The sequence below is a fragment of the Salvia hispanica genome, chromosome 2 (assembly GCF_023119035.1).
Source record: "Salvia hispanica cultivar TCC Black 2014 chromosome 2, UniMelb_Shisp_WGS_1.0, whole genome shotgun sequence".
Lineage (NCBI taxonomy): Eukaryota > Viridiplantae > Streptophyta > Magnoliopsida > Lamiales > Lamiaceae > Salvia > Salvia hispanica.
In genome coordinates this window covers 6,937,057-6,951,902 of record NC_062966.1, presented here as the reverse complement: position 1 = coordinate 6,951,902, position 14,846 = coordinate 6,937,057, and the positions used below count along the sequence as shown (strand labels likewise).

The following is a 14,846-nucleotide window of genomic DNA, read 5'->3' as shown; positions in this document are numbered from 1 at the left end:
ACAAAGCTTCTTAAAGAAGCTATATAATTGACGTTATTTTTGGACTTTTTTTTATTTTAGGCAAAGCTTCTTAAAGAAGCTATATAATTATATTGACGTCACTTTTAGATTTTTTTTATTATATTTGATTGTTTGTAAATCAATCACCCAATCAAGATTTTATTTTGTACACTGGACAATTTACTTTTTGGATCATATATGTATATAACTCAAAATAATACCCATACTCATATTGTAAGATATGCCCAATATTCATCCAACTCTAATTATACCTTCTTTTACAATTTATCAGTGACTATCTAATCACACTATTATATATTTATTTTTATTAAGTTTTTATAATAATATTATTACATAAAATATTTATTATTGCATAATAAAAATTGATAAAGATCTTAATAAATGATAGACTAAAATTGAATAAAATATACACGTAAACAATATAAATTACAATATTTTGAAATATGACATTGAAAATAAATAATTAGTACTCAAAACATAAGATTAAAATTAGTAATAGTAGTTAGTAATTTGAGATGTAAACATAAGATGAAAATTAGATTTACTAATTAGTAATAGTAAATTAGTAATAGTATAATTGGTACTCAAAATAAGATTTAATTATCATAATTTATAGTAAATTAAACAAATTTCCTTTTGTTAAACAAATTTGTTTAATCTATTGCCAATATTTGTTTAATGTATAACAAAACAAATTTGCAAATTTGTGACGTGAAAGATGTATAAATAACTAAGAAAGAGAGGCGCCGCTGGAGGAATTGAAAAGTGCTATTGGGAGGAATTGAAAAATGTCGTTAGACCCTAAAAGTGAATTTGGGCTAAGCTAATATGTTTTGGACCAAAAATAATTAGGATTAAGTTAATCCTACTTCGAATTAATAAATGATAATTTAAAATTTAATTTATGGCCGTGTAGGAATATTAGTCTTAGTAAATTAAAGGTATTAGTTTTAGTAAATTTTAATTAAAGCAGTGTAGGAATATTATTTTTAGTAAATTGAAGGTGTTAGTTTTAGTAAAATTTTAATTATGGCCATGTAGGTGTATTAGTTTTAAAATTTTAATTATGGCCATGTAGCAGTATTAGTTTTAGTAAATTTTATCACCCACTTAAGATGACACATTTTCCTTTTTAGTTTGTCCCAAATAAAATGAAACTTTTCTCTTTTTTTAAAAAAAACTTTCCTTCTTCAATTAATATACTTAACCACGTTTCTCCTTCCAATTAAAATATCGAGCTCTTTTTCTCTCTTCATTTAAATCATTAACTGTTTATTTTTATGGAATAGAAATCAATCTTAATACTATATAGTGATATCAAAATTTAACGTTATTAACAATACTTAATTATATACTTATTCAATTAATAAAAGAGTGCATCGCGCTGGGATAGAATATATGGACAATATTTCATTAGATGGAAGGAGCATATAACGATTCGATTCTTAAAGTTCACATGAATCAATAATACATGATTATGTACTTATTTGACTACTAAAAATATCGTCAGTTGCGCATCGAGCCGGGGCTGAAGTGTAAATCCAACACTCGAAGGGTTTAATAGTACATGGGGTTAGGGAGTTAGGGTATAATACTGACTCAATAAAATAACGTTCGCTAAGCGAGCGAAGTTAAATCTATCTCCAAAGGGTTTAGTAATCCATAGTGCTAGGTTGTAGTACCGACTTAATAACATAGTTTACAATTTAACAACATTGTACAATATATTTTTTTCTATGTAATATTCTATATGAAATATAAAAATATTAACTATATAGATTTAAAATATTAAATAGATGAGCTAAGAACATGTGTTTCTCGCATTTTCAAAAATTATATTTTCTTTTTACCATCCATCATAAGAAAATACTAATTTTTAGTAATTATTCAATATATCATACTATTAGTAGATTATTTAAAATATCAGTAACTATACCTACAATTAATTACCTAAATTGTATTGTGTAGTTGTAATAGGCTTCAATAAGATCCTTAAATTATGGTTTTCATATATTTATTTATTCTAACCTTTAATAAGCCCAAATCAAATTATTTGATATTAATTTCTAATTTTCCTAAAGTTTAATAACACTCTTTATTTTATTGTAACCTATAGTTATTATTAGTGTGACCATGATCATTAATAGCACTCTTTATTTTATTGTAACCTATAGTTATTATTAGTGTGACCATGATCATTAATAGCACTCTTTATTTTATTATAAACTATTGTTATTTATTTTTATAATTATATATGGATTTTGGTTCCATTCGGGTAATCATGAACTTTAAAATTTGAAATTGAATTTCTCTCATTCGATTTTTAAAATAAAAAAATCTAAATGATAGATTAATCGATCATATTTCCGATATGATTTTTAATTTTTTAGTATATCAAAATTACCCCAAGAATAGAGTATTGATTTTGTTCTTATAATATAATTGACAATAGTCTAAAATATGTTTAAATATTTACTCCTATAATCATTATTTTATATTTATCCATGTGTATTGACTTTGTTTCTTGATCCGTGAATTTTTAATTAGAAATTAAAATTAAATTGGTAACCTTGAATTTCCAAAATTAGAAAAACAATATAATCGAATGATTTAATCAACTATATTTTAAATATGATTTCAATATGATTTCTTTGTCGATTATTTTTTTATATTTATTATATAAGTAGAAACGGTTGGTAATCTGAAACACGATCGAGCATGTAATATACAATAATTGTTTTTTTATATTCATCCCAGAATACTATTTTTGTATTTGTTGCAACAATGTAGCACTTCTTCATATAGTCACAGAGACAATAACAAAATTAGTGACAAGTGTTAGAGAAAAGAAAAAGAAGTATAATACTGATGTTAGTAGTGAATAGATCTAACAACTCTAAGATTTACTCTATCTTTTACAGTTTATTTTTATGTCTTTATAATCTTAATGTTTATCTTTAATAGTTAATGATTATCTTTAACTGATCCTTTTGTATTACTTAATAGTATTAATAATTAAGCAGTACTATAAAATTAATTAGCAAATTATGTGATTAAAAAATATATATAATTAAATAAATATAAAAGGAAAATATTTCTAAAATTTATCCCTACAAAACGTTGTCAACCTTACAATTTACTATGTAATCTTTCGTTTCAAAATTGAGAAAATAGTGTATATATGGAGTATATTATTCTATAGTTTTATGGATTATATATTAAATTACTTAATTTGTCACTAATTAATATTACTAGCATTAAAAGATATGGCAAGATAGTCTCTCTATTTAATTTAATTTTCAAATTATATAAAAAGGAAATGGTTTCCAATATTTAGTTGAGTTTTTCATCTTTTGGGCTTGATGGAATTAATAAAAGAAAAATATAGCATTTTGTTTATAATTGATTCATTGCAAATTAAATAAGTCACTATTTATACTAAGTTTATATGTGTCACTGAAGTATGATATAATAATATGAAAAGTAGAAAAATGTGTACGACATTTTAATATTTAATTTTTGGTTATACAATCTATAACAATTCTACGGTGAGTTGAAAGTTGAAACTATGATTAATTTAACCTTTTGATTTAAAAGAATGTAATAAGTGTACCAAATGTTGTTGGTGAAAAAAGTTTTATGTCTTTTGTAATTATGCGCAATAAAGTTGAGTATATTAGTAATTAAAGACTTTTTACTGTGAACATGAATTTACAAAAGTTCCAATGTGCAATCAAAAAGTTCATGGGTATAACAGTTTGATAGTACTATATAACAGTACTAAAGTTCACATGTATCAATAATACATGATTACGTACTTATTTGATTACTATAAATATCGTCATATGCGCATCGCGCTGGGCTGAAGTACAAATTTACTAATCATATGAATGTCATTTGATTGACAATTTAATGTGATTTGGGCACAACACTCCAAGGGTTTAGTCCATGAGGCTAGGGTGTAGCACCATGAGGCTAGGGTGTAGCACCGACTCAATGGCATAGTGTTCACTGGTGATCGAAGTTAAATCCATCCCCAAAGGGTTTAGTAATCCATAGGGCTGGTTGTAGTACTGACTTAGCAACATAGTTTACAATTTAACAACACTGTGTAATGAACTTTTTACTATGCAATATTCTATATAAAATATAAAATATTAACTATATAGATTTAAAATATTAAATAGATGAGTTAAGAACATGTGATTTTTTAAGCGATGTTTGATTATAATGTTCAAAAATTAAAATTTCATGAAATTCAAATCACTTTATTATATATTGCAAGACTTGATTATGTTTTTATTGATTTTGATTAGAGAGCTTAAAAGATATAAATATAATGGAGAATTAAAATTATGAAATTATTAAAATCACAACGGTAAATTAAATTAATATTAATATGATATATTTAGTATAAACAATTGATTTTGTAGCAAAGTGTATTTTATAAAGAAACGGAGAAACATCAATCATATAGTTTTAAAATGAGAAATAGATGATTTAAGAATACAAGAATTATTTTAACGAGATTCGACTGTAGGCTGTAGCATTCCAAACATAAAAGAAATTAAAGAAATTGAAATTTTAAAAATTAAAGAATCAAAATCAAAATTACATATTTTAACGGGATTCGATTGTAGTCATACATTTATATTACATATTTCATCGTGATATATCAAAGTAATATTAATCGTTAATTACTTATATTCAATTCGTTGTACTTTGTATATTAATAGTAATTTTCCTTATTGTAAAGTTTCAAAGTGACTAAATCATTTCTTTTTATGACAAAAAGTAATAGTAGTACTACTCATAATATTTTATAAAAGTTATCGTGAAGAGATATCATTAATATTTAAAGAATAGTACTACTCTAAATATGGAAGAAATATTGTGGAAAAGTGTCATTAAGAAAATTAAAAAATCGGAAGAATGGGTAGAGATTAATAAAATTGTATCATTAATGTATTATCGTAGTTGTTTTGTGTGCCAGTGAATGTTAATGTCATAATATGATACATGCAAAAATATTACTATGCTAAACAAATTGTAATAAAAATGATAATCTATTTCGAAAGAAATTTTTTATCATATGTTTATGATTAACAAATGCATATCATTTTTTATTGATCTTCTAGGGGAAATACTCTGAAGAATTTTCGCATATCAACGTCGAAATATACATCTTTTGTTGATTTAATCATCCGTTGCCAAAGAGAGTTTGGAAAATGTAATTGCTGTAAGACTTGAGAGAAGATTTGGGGTAGTAATGATTTTGTGTAATTGTAGTAGTTATTGCTTTTATAGATTTGTAGGTGAATATTATTCTTAAGTTTTGTACTCTGTTTGTACTAACTTAGTTGGTACATAACTTTTTGATATGAAATCTTAAAATAATCTCCTTAGTCTTAACTAGAGAGAGTATGTTTTTCTTATAAATTTATAAGAAAATATGTATTCTTAAATATTGTATTCCCTTTGTTCCAATTAAGTTGATACAAAACTTTTGGGCACTGAGTGTGTTAAAATAATTTCCTTTATTCATATCTCGCAAGAATTATATGATTTACTACGAATTTCATCAGCTGCGCAACGCGCTGGGGATATCTTAAAATAATCTCCTTAGTCTTAACTAGAGAGAGTATGTTTTTCTTATAAAAATATAAGAATATGTATTCTTAAATATTGTATTCCCTTTGTCCCAATTAAGTTGGTACAAAACTTTTGGGCACAGAGTGTGTTAAATAATTTCCTTTATTCATATCTCGCACAAATTATATGATTTACTACAAATTTTCTCAGCTGCGCAACGCGCGGGGGATATACTAGCATTTAATGCATACTAACAGTACGTTGAATTTATTGTAATTTCTTACCCCATTCTGGTTGGTATTCTTTAGCACATCGCGTAGTGCCATCATATATTTCCACATAGAAGCAATTGGGTGAAATCAGATCAAAAGTCAAGATATCTCCAGCTTTCAAGTGGTTATCTTTGTGGAATTTCTGCCATCCATTGTCCAAGCACATTTTTCTGTTTGGAAGTTGTTTGATTGCTGCTATCCAGTAGTTATTAAACCTGTTTTCAAGCTTGCACGTTGGGCTTATCTCAACTTGATATTTCTCTTGAAATTTTTCTGGAAAGATCTGTTGTAGGGAGTATTATTTAACATAAATGTAATTGTCTTTTTGAATCTTGATGATACAAGGAATGTTATTTCAAAAAAAAAAGAAGCTAAAAGTAATAAATAAATTTCAATACATACCATTTGTGATTGTTCATCGGATGAAATTATCGTAGTGAATCTTGCAATGTTAGCTTCCGAGTATCTCTCCTCTGGTTGCATAGACATTTTTTGACCACTTGAACGTTTGAGATTTACAAAGAGAATATGGAAGATGGAAATTGTTTTAGATGTGAGAGAATATTTACAGGAGTAATTGTGGAAGATGGAAATAGTTTTAGATGTGAGAGAATATTTACAGGAGTAATTGTGGAAGATGGAAATGATTGTTGCCTTTATTGAATGTTAGGTGAGAAGTATTTTAATATATTGTACTCCACATACGTATTCTCTTTCTATTGACAATTTAGTAATTAAATAATATTATAATTAGATAAATATGTAATTTGCTAATATGATAATTAGATGAATACATAACTAATTAATACTATTATAAATAGTTGAAAAGTTATTAACTATTACTCGTGCATGGTTCAAGTATAATGCTGCATTTGATGTTGTTGTGATTTTTGTTTTCTATGTTTTGCCGAATTTATCTCCTAATTTGCATGTTGTTTTATAATTTTACGCAATAATTTTTGAGGGTTTGTTGGAAAGATTCGTTTATCAATTAACATAGAAAAAATTGTAGTTTGTGTTTGCAAATTATATAATAATATGATTTTGTATTTTTAATATTATAACTGGTAGTATTAATATGAAGTACAGTATGTATAAATATAAATTATTGTACAAAATCATATGAATATCGCGTGTTTTTCTATTGACATTGTTGGTATGATTTATTTTTAGTATTTCTATATATATTTTGTTTTAGAGTACTGAAGATTGTGAATAATTTAAGGTTTATATTAATTTTCTTAGAAATAAATATTTGTCATTATTATAAAGAGTGAATGTTGTATTTGTAGAGGGATTTTATTTTTCTTATTGATTTATAAGAAAATATCTATTCATAAATATTGTATTCTCAAATATTGTACTCCCTTTGTTTTGACTAATTTAATACCAAATTATGAATACATATTTAGACATCGTATACAAAAGATTTGGCACCGAATGTCGTCAGCAGCGCATTAGGGGATTTACTAGTTTTGTGATTAATTTCAAGGATCTTTACTACGCAACCACCAAAACGTCAGCATTGACGAATGATGAGTCAAATGTAGGCATTCAGCTTATTATTTATGGATTTTTTTTTGAATTAATAATCTACCAAGTCTAGTCTGCTGGCCATTTGCTTGCCAGTGAGCAATGTCAATGATTCTTTTCACACATACCAGCATTAATTTAGGGGCCCATTTTGCATAATACTATATGTTCCAGGACGTCTTTGCTGATCAAATACTTACTCCCTCATTCCTAATTAAATTAAGTTATACTACAATCTTCGTACCATTAAATATAAAATACTTGAGTATTTAGTTTTCGGTATATAATTTTATATAATACTCTCTCTGTCTCATAACAAGAGTCACTCTTATTGTGAACACGAGTTTTAAGAAATATAAAAAATAGTAAATTAAAAAAAGTTAATGAAATATGAGATCCATTTTTTTATATTAATTTTATAGTAAAGCATGAGTTAAGTGAGTTAGTGGGATGTGAGATCTACTTACCATTTATGATAAAAGTTAATTGTGACTCTTATTATGGGATGGACTAAAATGACAAAGTGTAACTCTTATTAAAAGACGGGAGGAGTATTGATTTGTGAGTTATTGAAGAAAGTAAATAAGAGAGAAAAAAAATAGAAATAATGTTATTTCCATTTTAGGAAATGTTTCATTTTTAATGGGACGATCCAAAAAAGAAAGCGTTACATTTTTAATAGAACGGAGGAATATATTTTTATAAATTTTGTAATTAAATTGAATTATTTAATTTTGTTTTAAAAAACAAAATATTTAATAACACTAATTTTATATTTTCTCTTTTACCTTTTATTCTTCTATCTCACTTTATTTTCTAATTTACTTTATTTTAATTCACTTTACTTATTTAAAACAATATCTTAATTTGTGTGTCCAAAAAAGATGCATTATGTGTCCAAAAAAAGTACATCAACCTAATTGCGACGAAGATTCACTTTTATCTCAAATTTAATTAAATTTATTTATCTCAATCGTGAACTTCGAATTTATACTGAATGAAGCTTCCGATATTTATTTTTGGTTGATATAGCATTGTAGAAAATCAAATCCTCTAACTTTCCAAATTTTTAATAAGTACTAGTACCATGTATATAGGTTCAAACATATATTCTTTCCATCCACAAAACAATAAAATCTTCTATGTAGTGCAACCCAAATCGTTTGATACAGAGCCATATAATCCTACGGTTAGTATTCTGACACGTGTATGAATACGATGATTTCCTGAATGTATAAATACGAACCAATCACAAATCAGCTTTTTATTTATACACCTAGAGCCAAAAAACTGAGAGGGAAAAGTGTTCCGATTTCGTTTCTCCGCCGGAATATTCTTCAACAGATCCTAATCGATTGTCGATCGCCAGCCTAATGGCAGAGAAGTCATTCAAGTACGTGATCGTCGGTGGTGGCGTCGCGGCCGTGAGTATTTCTTATTCTTAGATAGATCACTTGATTAGCTCATTTTAGAAGCAACGTTTCAGCCTTTACTTACTTGATTCATAGTCTCTTCAACTTTTTTTCTAGATATCCATCAGTTTCAGTGATGCTAAATGAATTGCAGATTTTCGATTGTGAACTTTGATCTACACCGGAGCATCTAATTTTTATGCGTTTTTGCCAGCTCTGTTAGTTAGTGTGCTCTTTTTGTTTTTTTTTTTATAGAAATTAATTTTTTTTACTAGATCTACTCTTGATTCACAATTCGGAAGCTCTCCGTTTATGAAGTCAAGGCCCACTTTGAAATGGAAATTGTGATCAGAAATATATAAATTGTGAAACTACGTCGTGTCTAGTATGCGTGAAACCGAGTTGACTAAAAAAGACTGTTACTTGAGCTGATGTATCGTGTATGCAGGGATATGCTGCTCGAGAGTTTGCCAAGCAGGGAGTCAAATCCGGTGAACTGGCAATTATTTCCAAAGAGGCGGTATGCACCTAAAGCTATTACTGAGAACAGTTGTTTTAGTTGCTAGTTGTTTTTCTCCTTACAAAATTTCCATGGATGTTTCTTTAGTTGCAATCAAATTAAGCTAATTTAATTGAGCGCAGAAGCAGTTGAAACTTGAAATAATCAATCCAATTTTCCCTGTATCTTTTCTTCTATTGCATTTGTCCACTTTAGGTTTCAAAATCAAGTACAACACAATCAAGTCTATATTTAACTCATATCAGTGAATTATGTAATGAAAACCCTTAAGCATTCTTCTCTTCTTGGACTTTGATATATACTGTTCTTTTCTCATCTCTCTGGTGCTTATTTACTAGTATTTGTTTCTACGGTGTTTTAGTACTTATACGTAGGAATTTTGGCTAATATTTGAAATGCATTTCCTAAATTTCAATGAATATCTTTGCTGTACGCATGCTGCTGGAGTATCATAGGTTCCTTGCAAAAAATATTTATTTTGCTGCCTGTATGTTTGAATCGATGTGTTTTTTAATGTTTCAGGTGGCCCCTTATGAACGCCCAGCACTTAGTAAGGCATATCTGTTCCCTGAGGGTGAGTATTTTCATCTTAACCTATTAGTCACTAACTAATTGTAACTGTAGCACATACCAACCACGACGTCTAATCTTTAGATTTCGGAGACTTTTATGGTTGTGACTAAACCCATTGTCATGTTTTAGAAATGGATTTTAATGGTATATGACTGTGTACATATTCAAATCTCTGGACAATTATCCATTTTTTAGTATCACCCTGCATATTTCCTTATGGTACCACCATTGCATCTTAAGATTGTCTATATGCCTGACAACAAGCTGATCTAATTGTGTATAATATAATCTCCAGGAACTGCCAGGCTCCCAGGTTTCCATGTGTGTGTTGGAAGTGGAGGAGAGAGGCTCCTTCCCGAGTGGTACACTGAGAAAGGTATATCTTTGCAATCATTTATCTTGTGAAATCGCTGTAACAATGGGACACATTCTGTAATTGCATTCAGCAGTTGGAATTCTTTAGCATGTTGTTTTTAGTTGGTTGTGAGAACCCTTATGTTCGTTTATCTCAATCATTTCAGGGATATCTTTGATCCTCAACACGGAAATAGTCAAAGCAGATCTTGCTTCAAAGACACTTATCAGTGCGGCCGGAGAAACTTTTAAATATCAGATATTGATTGTAGCAACTGGCTCTACTGTTAAGTGACATCTTATGGAAATTATCTTTTTTTTAAATATATAAATCTCTTCATTTGCTTTACATTGTTGCTATCAGTTTCTGATTGTGTGTATTGTTGTTGCCAGGTTATTAGGCTGACGGACTTTGGCGTAGAAGGTGCTGATGCCAAAAACATCTTTTATTTGAGAGAAATTGATGATGCTGACAAACTTGTTGAAGCAATCAAAGCTAAGAAAAATGGGAAAGCTCTGATTGTTGGGGGTGGATACATAGGTTTGGAGCTAAGTGCTGCTCTGAGGATGAATAACATTGATGTCTGCATGGTTTACCCTGAACCTTGGTGCAGTAAGTCAAATTTCATAACTTTTCCATTTCATAAGATGTTTTAGTGGTTTATTGCATGCAATATATTTTGAACATGCCCATGTACTTGGCCACCTATAACTCTACTTAAATATATTATTTTCAGTGCCTAGGTTATTCACTGCTGGCATTGCTTCATTCTACGAGAGCTACTATGCAAATAAGGGAATTGATATCATCAAGGGCACTGTAGCTGTTGGGTTTGGGAAGAATGAAAACGGAGAGGTGCATTCCCAAGTTTACCTGAGCTTAAATTAATTATTTATCTTTCAACATATCTCAGAAGTAACATGGATATTATCCTGCTTACAGGTCGTAGATGTAAAACTCAAGGATGGTAGGGTTATAGCAGCCGATATTGTTGTTGTTGGTGTAGGTGGAAGGCCCCTCACAACTCTTGTTAAAGGCCAGGTTGAAGAAGAGAAGGGAGGAATCAAGGTGAGGGACTTCAGTATCTGTCATCTTTTGTTTACGACCCATTTTTTACTCCGGTGCTTGCATCAATCACATGCTTATTGAAAGTGTTGTCCATGATTTTTGTTTAAACTAGTTTCCTCACATCATGATTTTGAGCTGTATAATTTCCATGAAGTTAGTTCATGATCTAGTTAAATGATCGCTAGTACTATCTACTATCCTGTAGAGTTTATTCTAGCAACACCAATCTTCATTTTTCCATTTCTAAATCATGAAAGAACGTATAACTTTTATGAGTGTATGAGTTTATGGGTACATTTTTATCATAATTGAGCACTTAATATGGTTATTTTCTTGTAGACTGATGCTTTCTTCAAGACAAGCTCTCCTGATGTATATGCCGTGGGTGATGTTGCTACATTCCCCTTGAAATTATTCAATGAGCAAAGGAGAGTTGAGCATGTCGATCATGCACGCAAATCTGCTGAACAGGCTGTTAAGGTATTTGTTTGGATCATAAACTGAATAGAACCTGTTATCTCCACCATTTGCCCTAGCTTGTCCTAATCTTCTCTCTCAGAATGAAGAATCCATCAATTTACATATCTGTTTTCTGTGAATATAAAAACTAAGTTGAGTACTATTGTTTTGCAGGCAATATTCGCAAGTGAACAAGGGACGTCTATTGAGGAATACGATTACCTCCCATACTTCTACTCTCGAGCCTTCGACCTGTCATGGCAGTTCTACGGTGACAACGTTGGTGAGACCGTTCTATTTGGAGACAACAACCCAACATCGTCGACGCACAAGTTTGGAACATATTGGATTAAAGATGGGAAGGTGGTCGGCGTGTTTCTGGAGAGCGGCACTCCTGAAGAAAACAAGGCCATCGCGAAACTTGCAAGGGTCCAGCCTCTAGTAGACAACTTGGATCAACTAGCCGCGGAGGGTCTTGCCTTCGCAAACAATATTTGAACTCATTTCTCTTGATTATATCACAATAGCTGTGTGTTCTAAGCCTGTGTGTGGATTTGCTTCTTGGTGATGGTTGGCTTTTCTGATTATACATTATATTTCTGGGAATGGGTATTTTTCGCCCAAAAATATGCTTATGAATTTCGGTTTTGCTTCTCACCTGTTTTCAACAAATAATCTCTTTCCATTTCCATTTCTATCAGACGTCTCAATCATTCATAAATAGGAAAACTAATTATGTGGGCTCATATCTCTCTCTACCCACAGACTTGTCAACTCAAATGCTAAAACTAAGTACTGCTTTTAAGTGGTGAACATGGGCAATGTTTATGCCACGATTTCATTCATCAATCACTCTTCAAACGTAGACTTAGTTATGTGCCACAAAAATGTTTGTTTTATATGTCAGGGCAAAATACGTTGCAGAAATTAAAATCTTATCGTGATAGAGAGTATGAGTAGGAGTAAGATAATATTCTTAAAAAATGAGTAGGTAAGTTTATAGATTTTTTACACCAACAATAAAAAGAAAAGGACATATAATTATGGATGCTGCATGTCAATTATCATCGTGAGACAGTCAGAGCATCACTTATCTTCCACCTGTCACGATGCTTCAATTTCATCAAAGTGTACTGCTTATAAAATTCAATATCAGAATACCAAACCATCAATAAAAAAAATCACTTACATAGGTATTTCATGCAAATAATACATAAACTATACATAATGATGCATACATAGGTTAAGGGAACTGTTAATAAATTTACTTAATATTGTACTCTCTTCGTCCATAAATATAAATCTTCCGTGAAGAATATGTGATTTATTTTCAATTTATATTAATATTAAATGAAAATTTTAATCTCGGACAAACTAATATGACGAAATAAAATTTTTAAAAATTGACGACAAAGGGGAAGTAGTATTAAGTTAAATCATGAGTAGTAATAGTTTGATATACTACTATATTTTAGGTCATTTTAGACATAATTTTAAAATAGAGGAGTTATTTATCATATCAAACTCCCCTAACATGAAACCTTTTCAAGCATACAAATTGTATTATCAAATTTAAAAATAAATGGACATACATCAACGTGACTCTTTATCCATTTCAAGCATAATAATTTCATTTTCATTTTCTGCTTTATCAATATGAATGTTATTACTTACTATAAATGGATCATGATCATACATATATAAACATACCAGATTAATTACATCTGGAAATTAAAAAAAAGTAGGGCAAAACCAGCATCTGAATACGACTAGAGACCAACTCTCCAACTAAATTACTCCACATTTCATGAATTTGATAGAAAATTTGAAACTATTTCATAGACTGCATATCTATTTCTATCTATACATTGTAGTACTATATAAAAAGTTCATAATTACACGTGATAAATGTTCTTCCTAGTGTAATGGTTAAATTACTCCTCCATTAGAGTGAGGAGAATTTAAAAAGCCTAATGATTAAGGCCAAGCTTCTCTCTCATCCTTGTTTAAATCATGATTACGATCAAAATCAGTGCAACGACCGTGATTAATTCACCAATAGTTTAGCTATATAACACTCAAATAATTGGTCAAATTGGGTGACTCGTAGCTTTCATTTATTTTTATTTTGGAGCAACCTATATATAGTTAAATAGCTAGATATGTAATGTGCTTATGACAAAAAATTTGTATTAACATCCAAATCCAATTGTACAACTAAAATCAAATTTGATATGTTAATCTAGTAGAAAACAACTAGTCATAGTCTCTTCCACATAATATTAATTTTTAAATACTCTTTTCTAATAAAAAAGAATCTGAAAAGAGATTTGACTGCCACCAAAAGCTAGACCACCTTCAACACCAAAAGGAGGATTTAGGACCACTTCGTTTATACTACTTTATACACCACATGTGTAGGGGTGGTTCGGTACGGTATACCATACTGGGAGTGTCATACCGTATACCGTACCGAAAGTTACGGTATGACAAAAACCATACCGTATACCGGAGTTCGGTATACCGGAAATTCGGTATGGCAGTTTTCCATACCGTTACCATACCGTGTTATCGGCATACCGTACCGTATTTCGGTATACCGCTTTTGCGGTATACCGAACTGCGATATGGCATTCCGATATACCGTTATACCGTGTTTTGCGGTACGGCATACCGTTATACCATTATACCGTGAAAAAACCTATTATATCCAAAATATTAAAAAAAAATCTAGTTTTAGACTACTTCAAAAAATAGGGTTCCCAATTTTGATTCTTTTATTTTTGTATAATAAAAATTCTTATTTTTTAAAATTTAGTTTAAATATAACATATATAAATATATATTTATATATTATATATATCAATCGGTATACCGGTATACCATGGTATACCGAAGCATCGGTATACCGGTATATACCGGCATACCGAATCTTCGGTATACCGCGGTATGGGAAATTTAATACTGTTACCGTACCGAAAAGTATGGTATACCGAAAAAACGGTATTTTCGGTATTTTTTCGGTACGGTAAGTCCGGTAT

The 14,846-nt window shown here is 29.6% G+C and overlaps 1 protein-coding gene across 1 annotated transcript; it reads left to right on the top strand.

The window, feature by feature from the left end:
- Positions 1-8,685: 8,685 nt before the first annotated feature.
- Positions 8,686-12,462, top strand: LOC125208390 (monodehydroascorbate reductase). Its single transcript, XM_048107994.1, has 10 exons — positions 8,686-8,842; positions 9,279-9,350; positions 9,873-9,924; positions 10,219-10,299; positions 10,445-10,563; positions 10,671-10,890; positions 11,015-11,133; positions 11,221-11,346; positions 11,686-11,826; positions 11,980-12,462. Exons 1-10 carry the CDS (start codon positions 8,792-8,794, stop codon positions 12,301-12,303), a joined length of 1,305 nt encoding a protein of 434 aa, XP_047963951.1. The 5' UTR covers positions 8,686-8,791; the 3' UTR covers positions 12,304-12,462.
- The last annotated feature ends 2,384 nt before the right edge of the window (positions 12,463-14,846 follow it).